Consider the following 27378-nt stretch of genomic DNA (forward strand, 5'->3'; position numbering starts at 1 on the left):
AGCAGCACTCGTCGATGGCCAGGATATCGTTGTAAGTCGTCGCCGGATTCATATTTACGCCGTTGATGTCCAACCTACGACCTGTCACTTCCAGCCACTTATCACTGCGATTGTTTTTGTACGCATTTCGTGTCCATGGCATATCCATGCACTCGGTCCAGTTGTCGGTTTGCGTTCGACCAGCTTGTGTTTCTGTTCCGTGGGTACTGCTCTACAGATGACCAGAAAAAGCTTGCAGAGGACCACAATATGGCTGGTAGGATACAATTCTACTCCATCCTACTCACGACTTATCCTTGTGTCGGCCCTCCATCACCGCCATCACATCCTTCACGTTATCCTTGTGGCCCTTGCGTTTCTTGGGCCCCCGTTTCCTCCCACTCTTCTTGCTGCCTCCTTCGCCCTCCCAAACAGGGCCATCCTCGTCATCGTCGTCTCCAAACCGACTCTCGCCGAATCCCAGATCCAGGTCCATGGCATCAGCCCGGTCCCGTTCCTTCAACTTAGCCAGCAACTGCTGTCGTTTGGCTTCCTGATCTGGATCCGAACCCGGTGCATCACCTCCACCGTGCTCCTCGCTTCGTTTCAGAGCTGCCGCCCGCTTCAATGCTGCAAGGAGTGTAGGATCTTTTGTAATGGGATTGCTGCGGTCCTCCGCCTCAGCTGGCTGGTCGCTCGTTGCAAAGTAATTTCGAGGCTTGTCAGCTGCAGGTTCAAACTTTTTCTTTTCTGCTGTTGACTTTTCTGCATCCTGCACTTCGGCATCCGATGCCTCCGACTCATCTTTGATTGCGGCTAGAGGGTCGTAGTCTCCAACGCCTTTGAAGATGTCATCATCTTCGTCTTCCTCTTGTTCCGCCAATAGTGCCTGCTGTTTTGCCTGAAATTCAGCCGGCACTTCCATTCCCAAGGGCTGCTGGCCCTCCCTGGTGCTGTCCTCGGGGTCAATCCACCGAGACTTTCTCTTCGTGGTGCCATCCTTGTTGGTGATGACAAGCACTTCCCTTCGTCGTCCATTCACGACTTCAACGAATTTTTTCTTGTTGCTTGACTTTTCCGATGTCACCTTCTTGAAACGCTCACCTAGGCCCGGCGCGGCGGGCGCGGTCTGTTGCTTTCCGGCGCGGCTCTCTTTCCAACGCCGCAAAATCTCGTCTCGGGATATGGGCTGGGCGTTGACCTCCTCAGGTGCAGAGTTTTCGGATTCCTTCTTTTTCTCTCCAGGACTTTTGACGTGAACTTCCTGGTCCAATACGTGGTCCAACTCCTCATCAACATCAGCCTTGGTGGTTTCGGCCGCTGGCTCTTGCTGAGTGGATTCTGTATTGAGATCTTCTCCGCGCCGGGCCTTCTCGAGTAGCTTCCAGTCGAGGCCCTTCACCAGATGTGTACTACTGAGGCTGCCGCCAATGCCAATCTCGCTCTTCAGCTTCTCAAAAAGCGTTTCATCAATTTGTTGTAGTTTGTACATCTCTTCCAGGGCTTTTAGTCGTTTCTCCTTGTCATCCTGCGTCTCGGCGTCTTCTTCGCCTGCCCGTCTGGCCAATGTACGGTCGCTGTACCCGGAGGCAAGTTTGGTGCCTTTCGGGGCGGAACTCGACTTGAACTTCTTGGTAGGAGGCTGTCCGTCTTGTTCTCGTTGGTGCTCAGCTACTTGTCTCGCAAAGTCTTTGGCGCCGCTGTAACCTAACACCGAGCGCGGAGTCATGGGAATCGAAGAGCGCGCTCGCGAGCCGAGAGCGGGTTTCTTGAAAGCGGCTTCCGAAGGGCTGGCGTCGGGTGCTTTCGCACCACGTTGCGCCTGGATGAGATTGCGGAACTGAGAGTTGTCCATAGTGTCGGTGAGCCTGGCGGGCACAGCAACTATTCTGGCCGCTGGCAATGCCTGTGAGAAATAAAGGAAGTAACAGTAGTGTGATGGAAATGAGGGACTGGCTTCAAGTGCAGGCGATGACGGTGGAATAAAAGTTGGGGATTTTATCTCCAACTTCAGGTTGATCTTGAATACAATTGAATTTAAGAACAACCACGAAGTCGCCATCCACTTTTCATTCAGAATACCTAGTACGCAATTCATCTTATTTTACATCCTCCGTAAGCTGTCTTGCGCGTTGCCATGTCAAATAATGGCGCGAAAGAGAAAATGCATTGATCGCTACACTCAATCAAACGAGCCTCCCCGGAAGAAGCGCGTGTCCACCACTCCTCTCCCGGATGGAGTGCATCACTATCAGACAGTGGAGGAAGTCCCCTGGGATTTACAAAAGTAAGAATGAGTGATTGTGTATGGAAGACATGCACGGTTGCTGACGCTGCATGTGAGCATAGGTATTGGCACCAAGGATACTCAATCTTTTCCAAGTATGACGATGGAGTGTGGATGACAGATGATGCTTGGTTCGGCGTGACCCATGAGTCTGTCGCAAAGTATGTGCTTCACAAGCCGCTTCTCCTGTTTACTAATGTAGAGAAGCAAAATCGCCCAGCATGTGGCCGAGGCTCTACCGCCCAAGAGGTCAATCATCATTGATGCGTTCTGCGGCGTTGGGGGGAACACGATTGCTTTCGCCCTTTCTGGCAAATTCAAAAGAGTTTACGCAATCGAGAAAGACGCTGCCACTCTGGCGTGTGCCAAACACAACGCCGAGATCTACGGCGTGGCGGATCGGATCACCTGGTTTCATGGTGACTGTTTCGAAATCCTGGGCGCCAGCGGCAAGACAGAGAATACGGTGGAAGCCCTCAGTGCGATTACCGGACAGTTTGGGGTCATTTTCGCAAGCCCGCCTTGGGGAGGTTCGTCGATTCTCTCGCTGTGTAAACACTGCGCATGCTGACCTTCTCTCACAGGCCCTGGCTACCGCAATGCCGACGTTTTCGACCTCGAATCAATGGAGCCCTATAGCTTCGGCCACCTCTACGATTCCTTCGCAAAGTTGACTCCCAATGTTGTGCTTTACCTCCCGAGAACGAGTGATCTGCGTCAGATTGCCGCAAGGGTTGAGCCGGGCAAGAAGGTGCAAATTGTGCATTACTGTACGAATGGCACCAGCCGGGCCTTGTGTGCGTATCTGGGAGACTGGGCACCGTTAAAGCTGTAATGCCACCAGATGGGGCGATTATGATTATAATCGGGTGCAATGGCGCAACGGATGTACTATGGCTATTCTAATTCGAATATGAAAGTTGTTCACGAGACCTTGCAGTCCGCATATCAGTAGACATTGTAGCTATCACAATCAGGACCTACCTCAGACAACTTGGAAGCATGTTGGTGGTTGGAACACTGCAAGGCTACGAGGCTGTGGTAGCGGCCGGTTACGAGTCATTGAGTCGCGCCAAGACTTCACCGCGAGTCATGCGGTTCGTGGGTCACTTCAGTCGCTGCGGCCGCCTTCAAGTTGAACTCCGTCTCCAGAACATTAAACAGTTCCATCACGTATCGACATATCCAACTCGTCGCTTGCCTGACTCGCGCGGACACAGACGCTCAGATCCTGTCCTTTCGATCAGACGATGAGCCCTGCCTGACTGCTCTCTGCGATGCGCCGGACCGCGCAATCATCCACACTTCCCGCCGGGTGTCTTCAGATCGATTTCACCCGAGTCTCACTTAGCCAACATGGCAACGGATATCTACCAACAGCACAACGACGAGCTCGATGCCCTCTTTGGCGACTATGAAGAGGAAGCCGGAGACAACTCCGCAGTCGACACGCCTCTCGAGCAGAGTTTCACTCTCCCCACGGAAGCCAACGATGAACTGAGCGCGCTGCTAAGCGAAGCAGGTGGCGGCGGTGGTCTGAACTGGGATGAGCTGAATTCACGAGAACTGGAAGCCGGTGAGAAGGCAGACGATGCGGTCGACTACGAAGACATCGGCGATGACGACTCGTTACCGGATGAACAACCGCCGCAGGCTGCGGCAGATGGGGAGACTGCCAAAGACGGGCAGGCAGAGTCGCCCAGCGTTCTGCTGCCTGGGATTGAGGATAGTGCGCTAGATGGGTTGGATGACGATGATGATCTGTTTGGTCCTTCCAGCCCGATCTTGACAGCCCATGAGCCTCAGCATGAGCCGCCGCCAACGGAACCACTGGAGAAACAAGCACGCGACGGTGGCCAGGGCTCTGATCTCGCCTCCGAGCATGGCGAAGATGGAACAGCACAAGACATTTCAATGCTGCAACCCGATCTGGATGAGATTGAAGACGCAGAATATCGCACCCAACTGGCCCTGTTCGCTCAATCCGGTAAAGGCTATATTCCCACAACTGAGCAGGAGAACATCGAAGAGTGGCTGAAGCTCGAGTTTCCCAGCTTCAAGCGTGATGAAACACCCTTCTTCAACAAGCTCTTTCCCCCGAGACCGCACAAATGGCCAGCGAAGACCCCTCTTAAGCCACCCAAGCCGGTCCGCCCTGGTAAGGTGAACCTGGAGCTAGAACAAGACCAGAAGACATCCTACAACTCGGCCGCGCCCGCAGTACCCGATGCTGACGCCGGTCTTGTTAGAGCCAAAGAGCCTAAGGCAGTGGAGGAAGTGACAGAGTCTGCGGATGAGTCTGAAGCGGACGAGCAGCTTCCTGGTGGTCTCACCATGAGCGATCTGGAATTCATCTGTGCAGACATTGATGCCATGTCACAGCTCGCAGCGTCGGACGACGAGGTTGTGGACATCCAGAGCCGCGTGATAAATGGGGAGGAAGATTTCTCTGACTTCGATGACTTCGAGAACCCTCGAAAGAAACGTCGACTCGACCTTGATCCCCGCAATGTCGTCACCATACACCAGATCGATGTTCCCTCACTTGACAACCCAGAAGACAAGACGGCCAAGCTGGCTCGGAAAGTTGTGCTAGACTTGAACGATCCACATCTACTTGTGGAGGAGATCGATCCTGAAGCCGCCAAGGCCAAGGCACGAGCGGGCGAGAAGACGACAAATACTGCCAGGACAATCAAGGAGCGCCTTCAGCAACGTTTCAAGACCTCCAACGATGCAGAATATGATCTTCTGAAGCAAAATCATCAACACAAAGTTCGAGGCCAGCTCACGCACCTTAACATTGAACACTCTGTTCCCGCCCTTCGTCTTCAATACCCGTACTACCAAGTCCGCCTCTCTTTGCAGGAACTCCGGAACTACCACCGCAAGAAAATGCATTTCAAGTACCCAATCAGTTTCTCTCCACTACACCGACGCAAGAAGGCTGATTTAAAAGGCATGAAGATTGAGGACATATACAAGAATACCTCTGACATCTCCATGGCCGACAACTCTTCTATGTTGCTGCTCGAGTATTCCGAAGAGCATCCATTGATGTTGTCTCAAACAGGTATGGGAAATAAGGTGGTTAACTATTACAGAAGGCGAGCAAAAGACGACACGTCGAGACCGAAAAGCAACATCGGTGAGACTTCAGTCCTCTTACCCGAAGATAAGTCCCCTTTCTACATCTTTGGGCAGATCGATCCTGGCGAGACAATTACAGCACTGTACAATTCCATGTACCGGGCGCCTATCTTCCCCCAAGATCCTAAACCCACCGACTTCTTGGTGATTCGACAAACCACAGGCACAACCGGACAAACGCATTATTTGCGGAATATTGAGAACCTCTATGTTGCGGGACAAGAGCTCCCGTCCGCACAGGTACCCGGTACTCATTCCCGCGCGGTGACTACCGCAGCCAAGAACCGCCTGAAAGCCATCTCTTTCCGCATTGCGCGCAGAAAGAAACACAACCGGCTCAAGGTCGAGGAGGTCACCAGACATTTTCCCGACACCACCGACATGCAAAACCGGCAGAAAATGAAGGAATTCATGGTGTTCAACAAGGAGCACAAGGAATGGGAGATGAAGCCCGGCGAGACTGTCCCAGATGAAGACGCGATTCGAAACTTGATCAAACCAGAGGACATATGTCTGCTTGAGTCTATGCAAGTTGGCGCCCAGTACCTGCAGGACGCTGGCTACGCCGATAATGATGATGACGACGACAAAGCAGAAAACGACAATGATAGTATCGAGCAGCAACTTGCGCCATGGCGCACGACCAAGAACTTTCTTGCAGCCACTCAGGGCAAAGCTATGCTCAGATTGTACGGTGAAGGCGATCCTTCTGGCCGAGGAGAGGCGTTCTCTTTCATCAAAACGAGCATGAAAGGTGGTTTCCGACCGATTGGTGGTTCTGCACAAGACGCGATTACATTGAAGAAAGAGCTGGGTGGCCATAGCTACAACGTTGCCCGACAACAGAAGTCGTATGAAGAATCCATTCGCAATATCTGGGAAAAGCAGAAAGCAAGCCTTGGGTCCAAGATTGAGCCGTCGGATCTGGACATGGACGGCGATGTGGACGCTCAAGAGGACAAGTATGGCGAGCGATCCAACCCCCGAGCCACTCCGATGTCAGCCGCCCACACGCCAGCACCGTCACGACGCATGGATGATGAGACTGCAACGTCCTTCAGCAGACGGAGTGTCAACAGTCAGAGCCAGAGGGCATTGAAAATTCTTCGAACCGTCAGAAGGAATGGCGAAGAGTTCGTCGAAGAGCATATCGAAACTGACCCAGCGGTAATCAAACAGTACATGAAAATCAAGGAAATGGAGGAGGCTCAATCCTTTAGGTTTGTCCCGAAAATCAATATCTGCTGGAGCCTCACTGACACCAACCTTAGTCTGAATGATATCGTGCCTACAGGAGACGCTGAGTATGACGCCAGACAGCGACAACGGCAAGAAATGATTCTGTCCCTCTTTATGAGGCTTCAAGATTTGCTAACTTGTCCCAGACTCGAAGAAGAACTAGCCAAGCTCGAGAAGAACTTCGCCCGCAGAAAGCACCGCAAGAACAAGAACGCCGCCGCCGCAACCTCTCCTGGCGGTACGGCCATGTCTCCGGATGGAGACGCCGGCGGTGGCGGTGCTGGCGGAAAGAACACACAGCCAACGCAACGCAAGTGTGCAAATTGTGGTCAGGTCGGCCACATCAAGACCAACAAAAAGTCAGTAAAGTGCAACAATTGCAACCTCCCCTTCAACCGCAAAGTCGGATCCATGTTTGCGGCTGCACCAAGCTTTGACGACTAGAAGGATGGTGTAACAGAGGGAATGACATTGCACCCTGTCAAGCCTATCTGTTCCGTTCTCTGTCGGAAGAAAAGTCTGGATCAGCTGCTCCTAATCAATCATTGCTCTCCTATTCGACCCAAGAACATGTTTTGAATGCTATGGCGCACGCGGCAGGCTTTGAGAGGCGAGACACGGTCCAACTCTCGACCTGGAGAAGCTTGCATTTCCAAGTGGGCCGACATCCTGTTTTCAACCATGTCTTTGAGATCGGGAGCTGCCGAAGTTCCTTTTCCTTTTCTACATTTCATTCCTTGTTTTCACTCTGCCCATATCACTTTCAGAGCATTCATTGGCTGACATTTTTACACCTTCAAAGGCTTTGTCCTCTACTCAATGGCACGATCAAGCAAGAAGACGGATTCAACAACTCCGCATTCATGGGTGCTCCGCCCACGATGTCCTAGAATGGCATCGATGCGGTCTGGGAATAATGTACCCTTATTCATGGGGAAGGTTCGGCGCAGAGGGGAGTCGGGAAAGGCGTGAAGGAAGGAAAGGCATGGAGGAGATGGAGGGGTCGGTCACGAGAATGGTTTCTGGCATCGATGGACATTCCCACTGCACAATTCTGCAGTGCTGCGGCCAGACCGGAATTTTTATCAAAGCATGGTCGGCAGAGCATGGCTGGCATCGGGAGAGCCTACCCTCTTTGTCATTTTCGGCGTTTTCCAGCTGCCGCTCAGGGTTCTGTTCTTGCATTGCATCGAGAGGAGCATACTGCATTCCGGAATGATTTCCGTTCAAAGGGGAGAAACGGAGCATTCAGTTGACTTTTGCACAGCGCGGGAGTGCTTTATTATGCATACGCAGAGCTTCTGAAAAGACGTGAGGAACAGCATTTTCTTAAATTGGGAGGGATGGCCTGCTCAAACCCCAGGTCTACCAGTGCCGAAGATGGCAACGATAAGTACCGCCCGGCATGGGTTGAGCAGATCCCTTTTCCATGACCACTCTCAACAGATCTTCACATTGCATCCGTCGTCTATGTTTTCGAAAATTGGGCGTTCTGCGGGATCCAGGAACTCCTGCTTGAGACCAACGGTCCCCAGAGTCGAGTTGACAACACGAAGACTAAGTACTGGTAGTCTATATACTAGTATGCAGGAAACGAACATTGCGATGCTCCCTTGCCTGAAGTTGTCCAGATCGGTATGAGGTATCTAACGTGCACAAAGCCTTGGTCTTTGAATCTCAGGGAAAAGAGGTTGAATGACCTATCTATCTAAGAGAAGTGCCCATCCACCATCTCTCCGCCTGCATTCACTCTCTGACAACTAGCTATCCTAAGGGGTATGTACTGTACAACTTGGGAAATATTAGGCAACGCAGTGAAATGCATTACCCAGGAACGGTGAGGGAAGCAGCTTGACCAAGGCTGGGCTGCACCCACGGACTCGAGATAGAAGAACTTTTCCGATTGTGATAACTAACACCGTCTCAGAGAACGCCTTTGGACTCAAAACAGGTTGCAAAGAGGTAAAGAAAGAGACGCATAGACGCGTAGGCCCGACAAATGCAATGAGTCGAATTACAACCCAACCACTTCGGAGCTCAAGCCTCCAGCGGTGTGGTTACGCTCATTTGATGCTCAAGCACTTAATGTCAAAAGTGAGCTTGCTGTTCTTGGGGATGCCCGGAAGAGCCTTGTTGCCATAGGCCAAGTGTGGCGGGATGACGAGACGTCGCTCGCCGCCGACCTGGATGCCCTCGAGACCAATGTCCCAGCCCTTGATGACCTCGCCGGCGCCGAGCTTGAAGCTGAACGGCTTGCCGGACTTGTTGCTGTCAAAGACCTTGCCGTTGTCGAGCTTGCCGATGTATCGCATTTCCAGACGGTTGCCCTTCTTTGCGGCCGGACCAGAACCGACCTTGCGCACGTCAATGGTCACGCCGTTGACTTCCTTGACGCCCACGGATTTGTTGTCGGCAGCGCCCTTGGCGGCAGGCGAGGTTCCTGACGGGGTAGGGCCTTGTTCGAGGTTCTTGGCGAATTGGACCTTTTTCTCGGACCCGTTGGCGGCTTCTTTCTTGTTGCCCTCGGCAGCAGGAGCGGCGGCGGCTTCACCGTCGTTCTTCTTGAGTTTCTTCTGGCGTTTCTTCTCGGCCTTGCTTAGTTTCTTCTCTTCGCCATTGGCTTCGTCCTCCTTCAACGATTTGGCCATGATGTCGTCGAGGTTGGCCTCTTCGTCCTCGTCGCTCTCTTCGGCTGGGCGCTTGTTCTTGCCTTTGGCCGATTCCTTGGCCAAAGCCTCTTCGTCGGCGGAATCAATTTCTGTCACGCGAGGGTCTTCCAGGTCGTCGAGATCGTCGGACTCTTCGTCGGACTCGCCGAAGGCGTCGAGCTCGTCCTCGTCGGGAGAGAGATCGTAGTCGTCTTCCTCGTCATCTTCGTCGTACAGGGAAGCCTGGCCGTCGTCTTGAGGGATCACGTAGTTGCCGGTCAGATGGACGGTGTGGGTGCCCGAGACCTTGAAGAAGACCTTTTCGCCTTCGCCGACGGTGAAGTCAAGGGTTTGTTGGTAGTTCTGTGAAAATGGTCGTTAGTAAGGCACTTGCGAGTAGGGAGTCAAAAACAAGCACTGTTCACATACCTTTTCCGGATCAAGCGTGCAGACAACGACCTCGTCCATCTCGACGGCCTCATCGTCAGAATCTTCCTCGTCATCCTCATCATCGTCTTCTTCGCCGTCGATGGCCTTGCCTTTGCCCTTTGCGTCTTTCATGAGCTTCTTGAGTTGAGCAATGGCCTTCGCGTCAGCCTCATCGTCATCTTCGTCCTCGTCATCATCGTCTTCCATGTCCTCATCGTCGTTCTCGTCTGCGGCAAGAGCCTCAAGGAGTGCCTGTTTCTTGGATTTGCGCTCGCTTGGTCCGCCATTGACTTCGTCTTCATCCGACGACTCGTCATCTTCAAGGCCGTCAAGGTAGTCCTCGTCGTCCTCGGAGTCTTCATCGTCGAACATGTGGTCAGGAACTCGAACGACTTTGAGCGTAGCTCGTGCCGGGCGCTTGTCATCGGCATCTTCGTACTCGGGTTCGGCGCTGGGGTCAATTGCGGCCATGGTGACGCGGAACTAAACGAGAAAAGTCAGCTCCCGATGCTTGTCACAGTTGCGTTTCCAGCATGACTTACCATAGCGGCGAACTCAGGGACAGCCGGGACCATAATGTCACCCGGAGGGACTTTCATGGCGTAGACCGCCACGGGCTGAATGCCTCCCGACATTGTGATGTGATTGAAGAGGGAGGTAAGATTTCAGTGAGTTGTCGTTGCAGAACAGATCTTGCAAAGTGCTTCTGAGAGGTAGAGAGTAAAGCAAGAAGCGAAGATGGTTGCGACTTGCGAAAGTTAAGAGGGAAAAAAAATTGGTGAAGGGTTGGTTCAAGCCTTGAAGATCCTGAACATGAAAATGAACTTGTCCGCTCGCTGTCCCAGAAACCGAGTCCGCTAGAAAGAAATTTTGGGCCGTTGACAATCGATAAGGCGGCGACGTTGCTGCTTGGGGTTTAGCAGCGTTGGGGGCCTGCAATTTTTTCAGGGTGCGCCCAATGACGGCGACTGCTGGGCGGGCGTTTGGGTGAAGCTGCCCAAAGAGCGCACCCACTGGGGGGCGTCATAGGCGCCACGCGCCCGTCAGTTATAGGGACCCAGGGCCCATGGGAGCGTCATAGTACTGTAATAAGCTGTTAATTAGAGCTGCGGGTTATTACTGTACTTTAGCAGCGCGTCGGATTATGACGCGCTCCGAGTCCGCTGCCTGCGCCCGCGATGCCATTTGCCTCCGACGACATTGACACCCATCTGCCTTGCAGAACTGGCGACAATATACCAAATTGAACGACTTCACATGCGGCGGCGGGCACGGTGATGGTGCAGACCAGACCTATTGCCCCGTTATGATACTGTCCCATAGCCCGCCATGGGCTCCCGATTAGAGACCAACTCGACCCTCGTACGCAAGCGCATCGAGAGCCATACCTTCAGCGACGAGCAGGGCGAAGAATATGAGGGCTCCAAGTTCGGCGGGTTCGCCGACTACATGCGCAGGAAGAAGATCAAACTGCAGAACCTTGACGCCGAGATACGCGCGACTGCTGGAGACAAACCTCCCATCTTCCGCGGCGTGGTGGTGCACGTTAATGGCTATACGCAACCGTCTCTGAGCGACCTTCATACCCTGGTGGTCAGCCACGGCGGCGGGTTTCTTCAATATCTCGATGGAAAAACAGCAGTGACCCACGTCGTCGCCAGCAATCTCACTCCGAAGAAAGCGGTGGAATTCGCGCGGTATCGCATTGTGAAGCCTGGTTGGATTGTCGACAGTGTCAAGGCTGGGAAGTTGTTACCCTGGGACGCATACCGACTGGTCGATGAAGGTGTCACACAGAAAATCCTGCGCTTCGATGGTGGACAGATTGTGAGCCAGGCAAATACTCAGCAGCAGAGCTACAAAGATCAATCCGAGAACAGTTGGTATACCACACAATTCCGCCAGACGTCCAGGGAAGTTCCGTCGAATGAACCCAGCCCCAGCTTAGTTGTTCCTACAGAGCAGCAACAGGACGACATCGATGAAGACAGTCAGGAGGAGGATTCCTTGGGATTGGATAGGCTGGATCAAGGCACAGATTCAGCCGGTAAAGATGAGGACAAGGCAAGTTCTGATGAAGCGGTTCATGCAACCCGCCCGGCAGAGGTTGGACAGACTGAGCAACATGCACCTCAGCCACAGTCGTCCGAATTGTCTCGAGCTGGCAGCTCCTCTGGCAAGCCTTCCATGCCTGAAAAGCGCCCTTTGACCGCCGAAGAGCATAATGCCATCCTGCTTTCAAACCCGCATTTGGCCAAGTCAAGCACCGCCAATCCTGATTTTCTAAACCAGTATTACCGCGAATCTCGACTACACCACCTGTCAACCTGGAAGGCCGAGTTGAAGGCTCAGATGCAAGCACGCGCTCAGGAGAAGGTATCGTCGCAAAAGGCTCGACAGAAACGAGCGGCCGGGACAAGACGCTATATAATGCATGTTGATTTCGACAGCTTCTTTGCAGCCGTGTCATTGCGAAAACATCCTCATCTAGTCGACAAGCCCGTGGTGATTGCACATGGCAGTGGACCGGGCTCCGAGATTGCCAGCTGTAATTATCCCGCGCGAAAATACGGCATCAAGAATGGAATGTGGATGAAGGCCGCCCAAGGCATGTGTCCTGATCTCCACGTCCTGCCGTACGACTATAAAGCGTATGAGGAAGCTAGCCGGCAGTTCTACGATTGCATCTTGGCCATTGACGGTGCTGTACAGAGCATCAGTATTGATGAGGCCCTTGTCGACATCAGTGAACAATGCATCAAGGCGGGAGGATCTGATGGCAGAGGTGTTTCAGAGGGCTCCATCTACCGCGAGCAAGAGTGCGCACAGGGGATTGCACAAGCATTGCGAACCTCGGTGAAGGAAACGACAGGTTGCGACGTCTCTGTGGGCATTGGTGGCAATATTTTGTTGGCCAAAGTCGCACTGCGAAAAGCAAAACCCGCTGGACAGCATCTGATCAAGCCGGAGGAAGTGCTGAGCTTCATTGGCGAGCTGACTGTGACCGAGCTGCCTGGCGTCGCCTGGAGTATCGGCAACAAACTCGAAGAGATTGGGATCAAATACGTCAAAGACATTCGAGCGTGTACTAAAGAACGTTTGGTGAACACTTTGGGGCCAAAAACAGGGGAGAAGCTATGGGACTATTCTCGAGGCATCGACCGGCAAGAAGTGGGAGATCAAGTCGTTCGCAAATCAGTCTCGGCTGAAGTCAACTGGGGCATTCGTTTTGTCAACCAGCAACAAGCCGAAGAGTTTGTGCAGAGCCTTTGTGATGAACTGTCCCGGAGGTTACTGGAACAACTTGTCAAGGGGAAGCAATTGACCATGAAGATCATGCGAAAAGCAGCCGACGCAGGACTCGATCCTCCCAAGAGTTTGGGCCATGGCAAGTGTGACACCTTCAACAAGAGCGTTGCTCTTGGTGTCGCCACCACTGAAGGTGCCATTCTGGGTAAGGAAGCCATCTCCATTCTGCGCAGTTATGGCTTTCCTCCGGGGGAGCTACGTGGTTTAGGTGTGCAAATGCAGAAATTAGAGCCTTTGAAACCGTCGGCCTCGGGCAGTTCGACGCTTCTCGACAGCAGCCAACGCCGACTGCAGTTCAAGAAGCCCTTGCCATCAACGACACAAACCCCTGTACAGCCTCAGTCACGTGCCACAACTCCCCCAAAGGCTTCTACACCAAGGATCAAGAACGTGGTCGATCCGATTGAGGAGATTCCCACGCCAGAGAAGCCCAAAGTGGACAACACGATCCCCAGCGCTCTTGACGCGCCGCGTGGGCAAAATGGGGCTGTTGTGCCCGATAGGGTCGGAGACATACCCCTGAACATCAGTGGGACGCAGTTCATCGTTCCGTCGCAGATTGACCCAACTGTTCTTGCTGAATTGCCCGCCGACATTCGCGCCAAGCTTGAGCCCAAGCAGAGAACCATCCTGGATAGTATGGCCAGTAAGGCGAGGCCAACACCACCACCAGCGGCTACCTTGTCTCGGTCCGCATCGCCGTACCTTAGTGATGGAGACGCGATGTTGCCCAGTGAGAGCCAACTGGATCCGGAAGCTCTTGCTGCGCTTCCTGCGGACGTCAGGGAGGAGGTCCTCGCTCAGTACCAAGCGCTGAAAAAGCCAGACCGTGCCCGTCATCAAGCTCTCCTCCCCCAGTCACCTCACAAGAATAGAACGCTGCCTCCAACAAGGAAGCCGCCCGTAACCCCCATAAAGAGGCAAAAGACAACATCCTTGTTTGGAAAGTCGCGGGCGAAGAGGACTGGTGATGGGGGACCAACTCTCACACAGTCCAATTTCGTCGCCCTTGTCAAAAATGATTCTGGCCCGGATGAGTCGACATCTCACGCAGCTGACGAGGTATCCGAGTCATTTCTCAGCGAGCTGCCGGAGGAGATTCGGTTGGAAATATTGGCGGAACAGAAGCGCAACAGGATGAAAATGAAGTCCGGACTCAACTTTGAGAATGGACGGAAAAAGGTCAAAGCAGTCGGCCAGGATGATGCTGATCTACGAGGCCAGCAGCGACTGCAGCTGGCACGCACAGTAGAAAAACCTACCTTCACATCTCAGAAGCTCAGTTCTCTGCCCGAATTGCGAGATGTCGTCGCTGCTTGGGTCCGAGAATGCTCGACAGACGGAGAAGGGCCCGATCAGGACGATGTCAGCGCCCTTTCGGACTATTTGAGCAGAGTGGTGTCGATTGAGAGAGACATGGCGAAAGCCGTCGCGGTGGTCCATTGGCTGGGGATAGTGATGGAATATGAAAACTTCAAATGCGACCAGGTTCGCCGTTGGTGGGAGGAGGCTTTGGATGTTCTGAAGCGCGATGTGCAGTCTGCCGTGAAGAAGAGAGGCCTTCCCCCGGTGGTATTTGACTGTTAGATGCAGCTGGGCTTGAAGCCCTGCGCTTCCTCTGAAGTTACTCGTCCGTGAAGAGACTCTAATACACCACTAGCATCACCGGCCGACTCATGGAAAGAGAAGGGGAATGAATGTCATCGTGGATTGCTCCTTCTCCATCTATCTCCTGTGTCTTCCAAAAAAAGGGATAAAGCAAACTTGAAGCTCGCGCCCGCCGTCTTCGTTGTTCTCTTCGTCGTTGTTGCTGGTATTGTTACTGCTGCTTGGTTCTATTCATCCTCGTCTTATCCTCAACCTCATTTCCCAGCGCTCACCAAGTCCATCCATTCATCCCCAGCTTCGGCGCTGCTGCACTATCATTCCATAGTTAGGCGATGTATGTATAAGCCCGGCAGCAGTGCACAACAGAACTCACTCCGTGTACCTGGTCGGTACGCCCGTCATGCCTTTCATTAACGCATTGTCGCGAAAACGACGTCCCTCCTCGCCTCAGCGACCTACCACGCCTGCGCGCTGGCCGACCTCTCAGTTGTCGAAACTTCCCAAGCTCGACCACATCCTCTTCGATGGCACGGCATCCAATTCGATAGAGTCGACGAGCACAGGACGCTCCAAGGTCAGCGTTACAAGTCAGATTAAGAGAGGGGTCTCCAGTATCAAGACAATCCTTGGGCTAGGCGATAGATACAGTGATTCGAGCATACGGCATCACCCTGAGGCGGTGTTCACCTCGACTCAAACTCATCTGCTCGGAAATGAGCACAATGGTGCACAGCCGTTGAGGATCCGATTGACGGCTCTTGCAGATGGGTCAGACGCTCGCAGGGACAGTTTTGCTTCGACTCTACAGGACACATCCACATGTCGAAACGATGAAGAATTCAATTTCTTGACGCCAGAATGGACTGGCACTACTTGTCACAAGCCAGCTCAACGAAGTCTGCGCCGAAGTCAATCTGCTCCTGGCCTCCAGCGTCGGATCACCCAGAAATTCCAGCAAGCGTTTGGGAATCCCACTGTTGTGCGAAGGTCTGAGTTGCGCTCCCGCCTCAGTGCCCAAACACTTGCCCATGACGCGGCACTGGCAGAAGTGAACTTGACCCAACAATCATCGACTCCCTCTACTGTGAACAGCGGAAGCACTTCGCCAGGCGCGAGGCTCACATCCACTCCCATGACCTCGGAACCGGTAACGCCGAAGTCCATAGCTCACCGTGGCAGTATGAACTCCTTCGATTTTGACCGCCAAACCTACTTCGCCGAGGCACGCTTGACTCCCATTCCGGAAACTGCTATCATGCCACCCTTGACCATCAGGACGGTAGAGTCTGCGGCCGCCGCAAAGGTCTTCTTCGAAATGCACTTCAACTCGCTGTTCAATGGAGACGCTCCCAGAGCTGTTCGGAGGCGAGAGCTGGAGCTCAAACTAAGGCAACATCATTTGTCTCCCAACAGCCAGTACCGAGCTCGGAAAGCGTAGGAACGCGCCGAAAGCGAGAACCTCCGCCAAAGCCGGATCCTCAGGACCACTACCAACCAAGCCAAAGCGGCCAGGGGAGTTGCTGTAGGTGGCTTCAAGGTTGTGAGCGTTCTCGGGAAAGGCAGCTTTGGAGTTGTGCGGTTAGTCAAGGCAAAGGGTAGCGGCGACGATTCTGTGGCTGCCGAAGGAGTTAGACGCAAATGCCTGGAGACCAAGTCCTCGCGAATAAGCCTCAAATCGCCTGTGAAAGCACCGCCGGCATCGGTGATACGTAACAGGCGAGAGTTCGCCAAAGGGCGCAAAGAAGTCTTCGCGATGAAGGTGATTCGGAAATCCGACATGATCAGGAACGGGCAGGAAGGTCATTTGCGGGCTGAACGAGATTTTCTGGTTGCCGCAGAAGGTTCAAGATGGATCATCCCGTTGATGGCCGCCTTCCAAGATCGGAAGCATTTGTACCTGGTGATGGAATACTGCATTGGAGGAGATTTCCTCGGTTTACTCATCCGCCGAAATGTCCTCAGCGAGGAAGTGACCAAATGGTATGTTGCTGAGATGATTCTGTGCGTGGAAGAGGCACACCGAATGAGGTGGATTCACCGGGACGTCAAGCCCGACAATTTCCTCATCGCAGTGGACGGTCACCTCAAAATCTCAGACTTCGGTCTCGCCTTCGATGGTGAATGGACCCACGATCAGAAATTCTACCACCAGAACCGCCATTTCCTGTTGGAACAACTCGGCATCGACCTGGAAGGGGATGAGCAGGACAAGCAGGAGCGAGAAGAAGCACAAGCAAAACAGAGTCCCCCTGGCGCCGCGGCTTGTGCCGGGTTCTCGAAGCATAACAAAGAAAGGCAACCTTCTCAAGAGGAGCCGGCAGTTGGCGAGCCAATCTTGGACTGGCGCAACCGGTCACAGCGGCGTCGACTCGCCCGTTCGGTTGTTGGAACATCGCAGTATATGGCGCCTGAGGTCATTCGAGGCGACATGTACGATGGGCGCTGCGATTAGTGGAGCATTGCCATCATCATGTATGAATGTCTCTATGGCTTCACCCCTTTTGCTTGTGAAGATCGCCATCAAACCAAGCTCAAGATTCTGCAGCACAAGAAGACTTTGGCATTTCCGGAGTCCGAGGTCAACCCGGTACCAAGCATCGAGGCCATGGACTTGATGATGCAACTTCTTGTTGAGAAGGAAAAGCGTCTTTGTAGTCGTCAATATGAGCTGAACGATTTCACCCGGAAGATTGTTCGAGGCCGGGTCGTGCGATGTGTTGCCGACAAGACGCATCAGAACTATCAAGGGTACTTTGTGTATTCTGAGGACGCTGAGGATATCAAACGTCATGCCTTCTTCAGAGATATTGACTGGGATACCATCCATCTGCGTCGCCCCCCTTTTGTGCCCCGCGTCAGAGACTGGGAAGATACCAAGTATTTTGACGAAGAAGAGCCGGTGTCTGACATTAACACCGCAACGACACTAGACGAAGAGGTTATCAGAAGGGACGATGAAAACCAGAAAACCAGAGGTCTCAGCAAAGACCTGTCACCTCCACCTGCTGCTACTACGAGCTCGCAAGTGAGCCACCACCAACAGGAAGACCAAAACATTGTGCCCTCCACTGCGTTAAAGGTGCCCCAGCAGGCTGACGGCCCCAATCCAGAGATTTTTCTACGTGCGGAAGACAGCATGAATGACATGAGAAACCCTCTTTTAGCACCACAAAATCCTGCGGTGCCATCCAAGCTTTGCGTGCCTAGCCCTGGAAGTCCTGTTGCGGACAATGGCTTCCAAGTTGACGGTCCGACAGAACGCGTATCTGTCCCAGTGATCAAAGCACCGCCGAAGAGGAAAGAAAAGAAGCGACCTAGGGACGTAATCTTGAGGGATCCAGTCACCGGACCCGAAGCCTTGGAAATCCGCAAGGCCAGTGCTTTTCTTGGTTACGACTATCGACAGCCGAGGACGGTGCAGGATATCATTGAACAAGTGATCGCCGAGGAACTCACAAGCAGTCGAGCAAAAGACAACAGGTACGGACTTGACCAGGATGATCCTGATTTGTCCTCGGAGAAGAGGATGTTTGTTGAAGCTGGAGGGCATTTGTCGTCACCACGAAGAGTAGGCGGGCTGCTGTAAAGGTATTGGCTGAGGATAAGCACATACGCAGTGTATGAGCAGGGGTGTAGATACCTCTGTCAATGCAGCACACAGGGGGCCTGGGTTAGGAAGAGACTATCGCTGTTAGAACCCGGCAATCCGTATCATTCTTTGTCTAAATCCTATACAGGGCCAGACTCAAAAAGGTGGTGGTGCCTCGATTATGCTATGATTCCTTCTGGGAGATGGCGCCTGTATTTGCGTTGCTCTTTGCATGTACGATGAAGATTACGATCACTGCAAGTTAAGTGATTGGATTAATCTGGAACTGTGTTACCAGCAGTATCTTGTCAATGGTCCGGGTGAAAAGGTGACTTAGGTTTAGTGACGGAGACAGGAATCCAGCAAGCACAACCGCTACCCCTGATATCGTAGCCTTGCGAAGGATAAAGCGGCGGCAGCAGAGCGTGAACAGTGGCCGGAGCAGCATTTGTGATATCATTGGATCCTCTCGCTCGGTCTACACACAGTATATATATATACATATACCTTGATTGCATACGGTAGGTATGCAATACTGTGACTGTGATAGGCAGTGGGCCTGAGGAACAAATGTGTACCTACAACAATGTATAATAGCTGGTACTGACTGATATACTTTACTTACACTATGCATCCATGCAAGCACTGGTTCATGCCTTGTGCAATACGGTAGTCCAATCCCAGAGTAGCACAGTAGTACAACCAGGATCTAGGAACGCTTTCTATTCTCGAACTGGTTGTAGATTCTGAATCTCCATCTATCCACAGTCTACCTTAGCTTCCTCTCGTCCAGAAAAGGTACCCGTATATGATCTCAATTAGATCGTATACCGAAAATGCACATTCTGCCTATCCGTCAAATCATCAAACCCCTCCAACAACTCCTCTTCCTGGCGATCGGCATGCAACCCCTTGCGGTCCCGACGGCGGTTCTCGGCAATACACCATATGGTATAAACGGCCTGAAAGACAATGAGGGCACAGTAAGTTCCCAACAGGCCCTTGATGGCCGTGAAGTACCGAGGGACTTCGGTGGCGAGGAAGAGGTGGGGGCCGGCGATGTTTCCTGCGCAGAAGATTCTGGAGACAGTTAGCTCGACTTGTTTCCCACAGGAAGATAGCCCTCAATTGCTTCGCTTTAGGGGTTTAAGACGAGAACTTGCTTGATGCAGTGTCACGGGTGGGGTTTGCGGGTCAAATGCAGTCAATCTTCTCGATAGTGTGGATATTGTGCGGTGAAGGGATCGGAATAGAGTACAATGAGGGTAATGAAAGAAGAAGGACGAAAAAGGTGGCATGGTACATACGCAAAAAACATGCCCATGACCGTACTCCTCTTAGTATGGCCAGCGACATTGACTCCAGGAAGTGTCCATCCCAGAACCAGCGGGGAGCCCAGTACATTCTGCAGCCAGCAGCATGCCACGAGTGCATACCGATGTTTCTCGTCGATGGTGAGAAGCCCGATCAAGCCTGCAACGCCGGGGAGGCAACCGACTGTGGTCCGCGAAAGACAATTTTGTCAGTACACTGAGTCGACAAGAGGCCCCCAACCATTGAACAGTGGAACATCCAGCAGCCTCTTCTCTTGCTTTTTTCAACAAATCAAATTGCAGGAACAATACTAGGCCAAAAGTTGACTCACCAATGATGGTTATACCCAACAAGTTCTTCCTAGTCGCGATCAATCCGAGCCCTATACAGCCCAAAAGCTCAAAGGCGCCACCGGGAGTTTGCAGCAAGCTGGTTCGGAGAGGGTCAAAGCCAAACCCTTTGATCAGCGCAGAGGCGAAGTTGGCCACGCCTCCGTTTAGGATGCCCGTGCACGCGCCCATCAGCAACATGAGGTACGTCCTTCCATCGAGAAAAGCCTCTTTGATCTGGCTTGGGACCACTTTGCGGTGCTTGATGCCCATCTGGTTTTTGGATACACGCCACACGGCGACCATGCGTTCATACTCCGTTAGCATTTTGGCGTTGTGCGGCCCGTCCGGGAGATAGAGGAGAATCACAACGCCCCAGGCAAAGGTCATTGCCCCGACGATCTTTTCATGATGCAAGTGGTCAGTCAACAGGCAAGACATGGACATCGGCAGTTTCGCTGTTCCGGAAAGGGACTTCAGCTTGGTATGGGTCTGCGTCACTCACAAGATAAATGAGTTTCCAGTTGGCGACAGCGATCCCTCCAGCATGTCCTGTTCCGTAAGCCAACAGAGCTCCCAGGATGGAAGAGACGCCGTTCGTCGACAACCAGAAAGAGGTGCGCAAAGCTTGTTCTTGTCTCGTCCACAGCATCGAGGTCAATATGACAAATGCCGGCGATATGCATCCCTCTAGCATTCCTAGAAAGAAGCGGATGGCGAAGAATCCGGCGAAATTGAACACCGCCGCTTGCAACATACATACCGCACCCCAGATGAAGAGCATGCATCCGATCAACTTGCCAATCGGGTATCGTTGTAGTATGAGGTTCCAGGGGTAGGCTCCTGTCAGCCAGCCAAAGTACAGTGCAGATGCAACCCAGGAATAGTCATCGCCTTTCATATGAGTGTCTGCTTGGAGGCCGTAAGCGTTGGAGTAGTTGAGCCTGCGCAGAAGATATGTTAGATTCCAAAATAATCCTACAACCTCTTTGGATCAACTCACGTCTGCTTGTCCAGGAAACTGAGCATATATGTTGTCATCATCTGGGGGCGTCAATATCAGCATCTGGAACATTGAACCAACATGGTGAATCGGTGCTGACCATCGGAATAACCATAAAGTCCAGTTTCCGTCGGACCCTGACAGAGTCACGCTCGAGCTGAGCCTCTTCAAATTCCAGCGCCTTGCGCAGCAGCTCCTTTCCCAGCACATTGGGATCGTTGACGGTGCCATGGAACAGATTAGACAGCTTTTCGGATCTGGGTGCCTCTGGTTCCACAGAGGGAGCAGTCACATGCGTAATGCTCTTCTCAATGTCCGACATGTTGTCCAGCTGGAAATGGAGTCAGCGGTAGGGGTGTAGGAGATGGACACAACATGTAGATGGCGACGTCCATGCTATATACACAATACTTCAAGGTCTCTGAGATGGCATCATGGATTACCTGTTTATCAGTGCAAGATAACCGATGCCTGCCTTTCCAAGCCATGTCTGCTGAATCAAGACTTGGCTAAGATAGGACATCGACATCCTGAGCAGTGAGGAGGCATCTGCAGACCGGCGATTGTCGTGTATGGCATACCAATCACATTCTATGGTCAACTGCCGATCCTGGCCATTAGCATCCGGAGATTTGCGCGCTGTTGTCAGAAGTGAAGGCTGCAACCGATCGCCACAGCGGTTTTTATCTGTGTGGTAGAGGGCACTGTAGGCGTAAAGCGACATGATTTGTGAGAGGACGAGGCTAGGAAGCTGTATGCGTGCCACACTCTGCGTAGGGGGCAGTCGTTATCGGAGTCTTCTTCGATAGCATATAGATAGCGTTCGAGGCGAGCGACCCACACATGCCACGGACCCTTTGTTCCCCATCTACCTCCCCCAGGATCCGTGGCTGCAAGTCCGGCCCGCACGTCGTACTGCACTCGACCAATCGTGATTCTGCGTACGCTATCAATACTCCATCTGATAGCAGACGCACCCTCTAGACTGGTTGCTCGCTGGCATGCATCCGCAGAAGTGTTCCCTCGGTACCAGTTACCTATGAGTAACTCAGCGGCACCTGCGGGGGTGGGCTCAGAGCACTGGTTGATTTGAGAAAGGATCTATACTTCAGGGGCAACGAGGCTCTGAGTTGGAGTGTCTACCTGCAGACAGACGCATGTATGCTGGACCCGTTGTAAACATGTAAATTGAGGTTGCCATAACGTAATCTTGGATGATCGTAGGGAGAGAGCAATCCTTTAAGAACCGAGAGCCCGTCAAAAGCCCCTCTCCCAGGTGGTGAATCTAGGGGCAAAGGAGCACATAATTCTTTCTTCCTTTGACCAGGCTCGAGGGATCAAGTCTCATTATGATTGAAGAAAATCCAGATTCAACCAAGCTTGAGCCATGGCAGAAGATCCATCTTGCGAAGAAGGCTCAACAGGCAGAGAGGATACCTCTGGAGTGGTTACTCAAACCAGAAGACTTCCCAGCTGAAGGCACTGTCGATCTCCGGCCCGTGGCAGCCTCTTGTGGTATTCTATCGGACAGAGAGCTCTTGATCACGGGAGATCGCCATGATGCCACATCCCTGGCGGCTGCAATTGCAGAGGGAACATATTCTGCCGTCGAGGTCGCCACAGCCTTCTGCAAAAGAGCCGCGATAGGCCATCAGCTCTGCAATAACCTGACCGAGATCATGTTCCAAGATGCCATCAACGACGCAAAAAGGCTGGACAGAATTTTCAAAGAAACCGGAAAGACCGTTGGGCCCCTTCATGGGTTGCCAATGACATTCAAGGTCGGTACCGACGTCGTAACGTCGACTTCTTGTACAGGACTGACATGCCGGACCAGGAATGCTTCCATATCGAGGGATATGATGCTAGCAACGGGTACATTTCAAGAACATTCGAACCTTCTACCCACACCACACCCCTCGTGGAGGTGGTCAAAGCAAATGGTGCTGTGGTCATTGCAAAGACAAATACACCACAAACCATGTTGGTGGCTGAAAGCGACAACAACGTATTCGGTCAGACCAAGAATCCATTGGTCAGTCACTTGACCTGTGGAGGGAGCAGTGGAGGTGAGGGCTCTGTCATGGCGTTCCGAGGGAGCGCCTTGGGAGTCGGCACTGACGTCGGAGGTTCTATTCGGTAAGACGAGAATGTCCTTCTTGGTCCGTAATCACTGACGAATTCAGTATTCCTGCCGCCGCGAACGGGGTCTACGGCTACAAACCTAGCTTTGGAATTCTGCCGTTGATCGGATATGCAGCATCCGGTTGGGTTGGTGCAAACACCGGAGTGCCGGCAGTCTGTGGCCCACTGGGCCATTCCTCTAGGGACCTGGCCTTGTTGACCCGTGTCGTCCGGGATGCTAAGCCATGGACATTCGATCCTGCCGTGATACCACGTATCATGGAGATTGGCGCAGAGAATCGAAAGCCAGTCGTAGGCGTGATTCACAAGAGCGGCACAACCCCTCATCCGCCCGTCAGACGAGCCGTCAAAGAGGCAGCGGACAAACTCTCGGCCGCCGGGATTGTCGTCAAAGATTTTGTTCCTCCGGACTTTAACGAAATCCGCATGGTAACCAAAGAACTCTTCACTCTCGATGCACTGTCATACCCACGAGGACAGCTAGAGAAAGCAGGGGAGCCCGTGGTGCCGTCGGTGGAAAAGATCGGGTTTTGGAGTATTCCTCGAAAGACGCATGAGGAAGCGTGGGCCTTGAATGCCAAAAAGCTGGCCCTCCAAAAGGAAATGCTTGATCGCTGGCAGAAAGCTGGCATAGATATTGTGCTTGCCCCTGCTGGTCCGCATACGGCTGTTTTGCCTGGAGACTGGACAGTGGACATGTATACGGTGGCTTGGAACGCCATGGATGTGAGTTTGAATTCCAACAACTCCGGACTGGAAAGGGAAGAAGACCTACTCACACATGCTCTCAGTATCCTGCCGTGGTGATCCCGTTCACCAAGGTAGATCCTGCGCTGGATCCCAAGGACGAAGAGTTCGTTCCACTACACGAACTCGACGAAAAGATCCAGTCATTATGTAAGTTTCCCACTCTCTCACTGGCTGTGTGAGACTGCTGTCGGCGCGCTCGATGAGTGTTCTGATGTTAATCTTGAGCTAGATGATCCGCAACTGATGGCTGGAGCTCCTGTTGCTCTTCAGCTTGTCGGCCCCCGGTTAGGAGATGAGCAACTTCTCAATGATGTACAGACCATCGAGACTATCCTGAAGACGTAGCCAGACATATGTCCAGGCAGCAATGACCAGGAATGTGCAAAATGGTAGCTTCTGACACCAGTTAGGGGGTTCTTGGGAGGAATATTTCTGGCAGTGTTTCCAATTGTGTTCAGATAGGTAACAGCTCCTGAGGGTACCGCTGGGCGAGCCTCATCCAATCCCAGTCCCCTCCATTATCTCTTGCCGCCCAAACACGGTTCACCACAAAAGAATTTGTCCGCATCGCTGTGATAGTCTTGCGACCCTTACAGACGGCCGATAACATTTTCGTGGCGGTGATCCTGTCACATTCGTTGTACACCTCGCATGAGGCTAGAAAGACAGGCCATAGGGACATTCTAATGTCTTCTTCCATGGCAGGGGTATGAACCATAACTTCGTAAGCCATGGCCACCGCTGTTTCGTCAGCTGGGGGAGAAGTTCCGGCAGGATTTAGAATTCGATGAAGGTAGAGCAGGGATGCAGCGCGGTATGCGTTGGCGTGTAGGAGAAATCTGCGCAATGAGTTGAACGAGAGTTTCGTGTCGACGGTAGGATGCCATAACTCAATTTTGGACTTTAATAGAGCGGCTCGATTAAGCACGTCCGGCGAATGTTGGAAGGGAGTCGAACACGCTGTGTTCAAGATGCCTTCATCAACTGTCTCGTTAAGAGATCTTCGAACTTCCCCAGCAAATGCACTCAGTTCGGCCAACAATGGCATTAGAGTGCTAGTGTAGCCCATGAAGCGATCCGCGTGCCGCATGCAATCATCATCCACCCAGTAGTCAGTGGGAATATGGGGCGGATGTAGTCTCGTCAAGGCTAGCATCATGTCTTGCCTCGCAAGAGCACGAATGAAATACCTGGCCAACTGGCTCAACGCAAGCCCTTTGTGGAGGTGGTGGTCTAGCATCATGGCCAAGTTCTCCATAAGACTGGGGATGCTAGATATCTGCGTTTCGTGGTAGCTGGCATCAATAATCTGGAAATAGTCAGTCAATGCTGCTAAAACTCGACCACAAAAATCCTACCTCTACAGCACAAAGACCAAGCATTGTCGTCAGAAGCAGCTCCAAACTAAGCCCGAGATTGTCCATGTTTCGTAGCCTAGCCAGAATCCTCGCCTTTCTGTTTGGGACGAACGACAGAACTGGAAGGGGACTGTCCCTCAGATATACCTCCCCAATAGCAGATAGAGAGTCACTGACAGCCTGTGGATTGTCCTGGAACACTAGTAGAACATTGGAGTTCATTTCTTGGATGAATTCATCCCCAAAAACCAGCTCCGATGGATGCCGCATGAAGTAGACCGCGATGAATGGTTCATCCGAAGGCTGTACGGTCCCTGGAGGAACAATGGCAAGGGCTCTTTGCAGAGGTGGTGCCTGTATTTGGGCATTGTGCTTGACGATCGGCGACACCGACGATACAGAAGAAGCACGGGAGGCTGGAGAACTGAGAGGTACGGAGCAGCAACCGGTGGCATCTTGCCTGTGAAAGTTCCGGCTGAAGGATATTGCATCAGGAGATCCGACACCGACCACTTCTTGATTTGTGAGTGAGATCTCAGCTGTTTGAGTAGACCCTGTCTCGAGGACTTTGCGAGCAGTAGTGATAGGCCTGTAGCCACTACATTCACGACCTCGTCTCTTGCAAGTACCACAGAAGGGATGCACCTCGTCGCATTTGACTTTAGCCTTCTTGCAGTCGATGCAGCCACGTCGGGATCGCGAGGCCATTTTGGATAATGGTCACCGCGCTCGGGGTGGTCTCATCCAGAAGGGTGGCTTGGAGCATGTAACGACGCGGTAGCCGAGTCGGCTACATAAATTAGGAAGGCAGAGAAACTGTCTGCGAACATTGGGATAAAGAAATCATTGCTCCCAGTGCGGGCAATTTGCTGGAAGTCCCAAACAGGGTGAGGCACCTGTTCAACCTCCTCGATGACAGTTGGTAGCTCGACCCCGTTCCAAATGTCCGAACAGTAGATGGCCAAGGCAGGTGATATATGTCTTATTATTACTAAAAGCGAACGCCGACTTCAGAGGAGTTCACATGACAAGCGCCTTCCAGCCACAACATGAACGTACAGTAAAGTGATTGCACCGCCACAAGAATGCGCGAGACTCTTGCACCTTAGGTACGGACGCCATCGTCACTTGCCAGCCACTATCCGTGCTATCACCACTGGCAGGGTTGCTATCTGCTAGGTGCCAGTGGCCCGTCTGCTTTCTCCGCAACTCGCTTCTGCATCATTATTGCTATGTAGGGTTATTCCACATCAGAGCTAATCTACCTAGAGGACTGAGCATCCCTTACACGTACGGGACGCCACCAGTAACCCACGATTCCGTGCTTGGTCGACAACACAACCGGAGCTTGAACCAGCAAGTCAAGTATACGCAAAAGAACTACCGGTCGCCGGCGAGATGGCGGGCTTCTTCACGTGGTTGTGGGACTGGCTATTATGGATGTTCTGGGCGACCGAAATGGACGTTACGATAGTTGGTCTGCAAAACGCAGGCAAGACTAGTTTGGTCAGGGTTCTAGCAGTAAGTGAAGCTGTTGTCGCACAAGATGAATCAGCGAAGCCGGACGCTGAAATCATTGACGTAGGGAAACGAATTTGCTGTCGACTCGTTGCCCACGGTCGCTTTCAATAAGAAGGAAGTGAAAAAGGGCCATGTCTCTATCAAATGCTGGGACCTTGGAGGTCAGCCACGATTTCGGTCAATGTGGGAGAGGTATTGTCGTGGGGTCAATGCCATTATCTTTGTGGTCGACGCGGCCGACCGAGATGCTGTCCCTGTTGCGAAGGAGGAACTGCACGCTCTCCTGGAGAGGCCGACTCTAGAAGGGATTCCCCTTCTCGTCCTGGGTAACAAATCGGATCTGCCCAACAAATTGTCCGTGGACGAACTCATCGATCAACTGGATTTGAAGAGGATTGTGCACCGAGAGATCAGCTGTTACGGGGTCAGCGCCAAAGAAGAGACCAACCTGGAGGCCGTTCTACAGTGGCTTGTGGCGCGAGCAGGGAAATAATCATGAGCTGGAGTCTGAATTGTTGGTTACCAAAGTCTCTCGTCAGCCTCACTCAGCCCTTCTGAACTCAACCTTAGAGCCCAGTAACGGAGGGACCCTGTCGGTTTGAACGGCGATGTCCTACAGTACACGTAGCACAGCACCATATCGTGGAAGCGATGGAGCTGCAACCAGGCGACTGATCCAGCAGCAACCAGCAGGCCGCTCACTTCAGGCTTGATGGAATG

The 27378-nt window shown here is 52.6% G+C and overlaps 11 protein-coding genes across 11 annotated transcripts; 7 read left to right on the forward strand and 4 right to left on the reverse strand.

The window, feature by feature from the left end:
* Positions 1 to 283: 283 nt before the first annotated feature.
* On the reverse strand, positions 284 to 1834 carry HMPREF1120_07874 (uncharacterized protein; the record flags this gene model as incomplete). The annotated part of the gene is made up of 1 exon (XM_009162109.1): positions 284 to 1834. One exon carries the CDS (start codon positions 1832 to 1834, stop codon positions 284 to 286), a length of 1551 nt encoding a protein of 516 aa, XP_009160357.1.
* A 161-nt stretch (positions 1835 to 1995) lies between these two features.
* HMPREF1120_07875 (protein phosphatase) lies at positions 1996 to 3198 on the forward strand. The gene is made up of 4 exons (XM_009162110.1): positions 1996 to 2266; positions 2329 to 2427; positions 2474 to 2796; positions 2851 to 3198. Exons 1-4 carry the CDS (start codon positions 2127 to 2129, stop codon positions 3099 to 3101), a joined length of 813 nt encoding a protein of 270 aa, XP_009160358.1. The 5' UTR covers positions 1996 to 2126; the 3' UTR covers positions 3102 to 3198.
* A 227-nt stretch (positions 3199 to 3425) lies between these two features.
* Positions 3426 to 8398, forward strand: HMPREF1120_07876 (transcription initiation factor TFIID subunit D1). The gene is made up of 4 exons (XM_009162111.1): positions 3426 to 6636; positions 6688 to 6744; positions 6802 to 7014; positions 7458 to 8398. The coding sequence occupies exons 1-4, from the start codon at positions 3623 to 3625 to the stop codon at positions 7543 to 7545; spliced, it is 3372 nt and encodes a 1123-aa protein (XP_009160359.1). The 5' UTR covers positions 3426 to 3622; the 3' UTR covers positions 7546 to 8398.
* HMPREF1120_07877 (peptidylprolyl isomerase) lies at positions 7925 to 10620 on the reverse strand. Its single transcript, XM_009162112.1, has 3 exons — positions 10275 to 10620; positions 9733 to 10215; positions 7925 to 9666 (listed from the first exon to the last, which is right to left on the reverse strand). Exons 1-3 carry the CDS (start codon positions 10365 to 10367, stop codon positions 8719 to 8721), a joined length of 1524 nt encoding a protein of 507 aa, XP_009160360.1. The 5' UTR covers positions 10368 to 10620; the 3' UTR covers positions 7925 to 8718.
* Positions 10621 to 11061: 441 nt separating this feature from the next.
* On the forward strand, positions 11062 to 14628 carry HMPREF1120_07878 (DNA repair protein REV1; the record flags this gene model as incomplete). The annotated part of the gene is made up of 1 exon (XM_009162113.1): positions 11062 to 14628. One exon carries the CDS (start codon positions 11062 to 11064, stop codon positions 14626 to 14628), a length of 3567 nt encoding a protein of 1188 aa, XP_009160361.1.
* A 421-nt stretch (positions 14629 to 15049) lies between these two features.
* Positions 15050 to 17101, forward strand: HMPREF1120_07879 (protein kinase; the record flags this gene model as incomplete). The annotated part of the gene is made up of 2 exons (XM_009162114.1): positions 15050 to 16083; positions 16132 to 17101. 2 exons carry the CDS (start codon positions 15050 to 15052, stop codon positions 17099 to 17101), a joined length of 2004 nt encoding a protein of 667 aa, XP_009160362.1.
* An 18-nt stretch (positions 17102 to 17119) lies between these two features.
* HMPREF1120_07880 (protein kinase) lies at positions 17120 to 18235 on the forward strand (the record flags this gene model as incomplete). Its single annotated transcript, XM_009162115.1, has 1 exon — positions 17120 to 18235. One exon carries the CDS (start codon positions 17120 to 17122, stop codon positions 18233 to 18235), a length of 1116 nt encoding a protein of 371 aa, XP_009160363.1.
* Positions 18236 to 19056: 821 nt separating this feature from the next.
* On the reverse strand, positions 19057 to 21206 carry HMPREF1120_07881 (MFS transporter, ACS family, allantoate permease; the record flags this gene model as incomplete). Its single annotated transcript, XM_009162116.1, has 6 exons — positions 19057 to 19318; positions 19546 to 19735; positions 19884 to 20283; positions 20387 to 20825; positions 20885 to 20925; positions 20985 to 21206. 6 exons carry the CDS (start codon positions 21204 to 21206, stop codon positions 19057 to 19059), a joined length of 1554 nt encoding a protein of 517 aa, XP_009160364.1.
* A 1027-nt stretch (positions 21207 to 22233) lies between these two features.
* HMPREF1120_07882 (amidase) lies at positions 22234 to 24490 on the forward strand (the record flags this gene model as incomplete). Its single annotated transcript, XM_009162117.1, has 5 exons — positions 22234 to 22665; positions 22722 to 23023; positions 23071 to 23755; positions 23821 to 23926; positions 24009 to 24490. 5 exons carry the CDS (start codon positions 22234 to 22236, stop codon positions 24122 to 24124), a joined length of 1641 nt encoding a protein of 546 aa, XP_009160365.1. The 3' UTR covers positions 24125 to 24490.
* Positions 24234 to 25845, reverse strand: HMPREF1120_07883 (uncharacterized protein; the record flags this gene model as incomplete). Its single annotated transcript, XM_009162118.1, has 2 exons — positions 24234 to 25088; positions 25138 to 25845. 2 exons carry the CDS (start codon positions 25843 to 25845, stop codon positions 24234 to 24236), a joined length of 1563 nt encoding a protein of 520 aa, XP_009160366.1.
* Positions 25846 to 26535: 690 nt separating this feature from the next.
* HMPREF1120_07884 (arf/Sar family, other) lies at positions 26536 to 27151 on the forward strand (the record flags this gene model as incomplete). Its single annotated transcript, XM_009162119.1, has 2 exons — positions 26536 to 26658; positions 26723 to 27151. 2 exons carry the CDS (start codon positions 26536 to 26538, stop codon positions 27149 to 27151), a joined length of 552 nt encoding a protein of 183 aa, XP_009160367.1.
* Between the last annotated feature and the right edge of the window lie 227 nt (positions 27152 to 27378).

This window comes from Exophiala dermatitidis (genome assembly GCF_000230625.1).
Source record: "Exophiala dermatitidis NIH/UT8656 unplaced genomic scaffold supercont1.7, whole genome shotgun sequence".
NCBI lineage: Eukaryota > Fungi > Ascomycota > Eurotiomycetes > Chaetothyriales > Herpotrichiellaceae > Exophiala > Exophiala dermatitidis.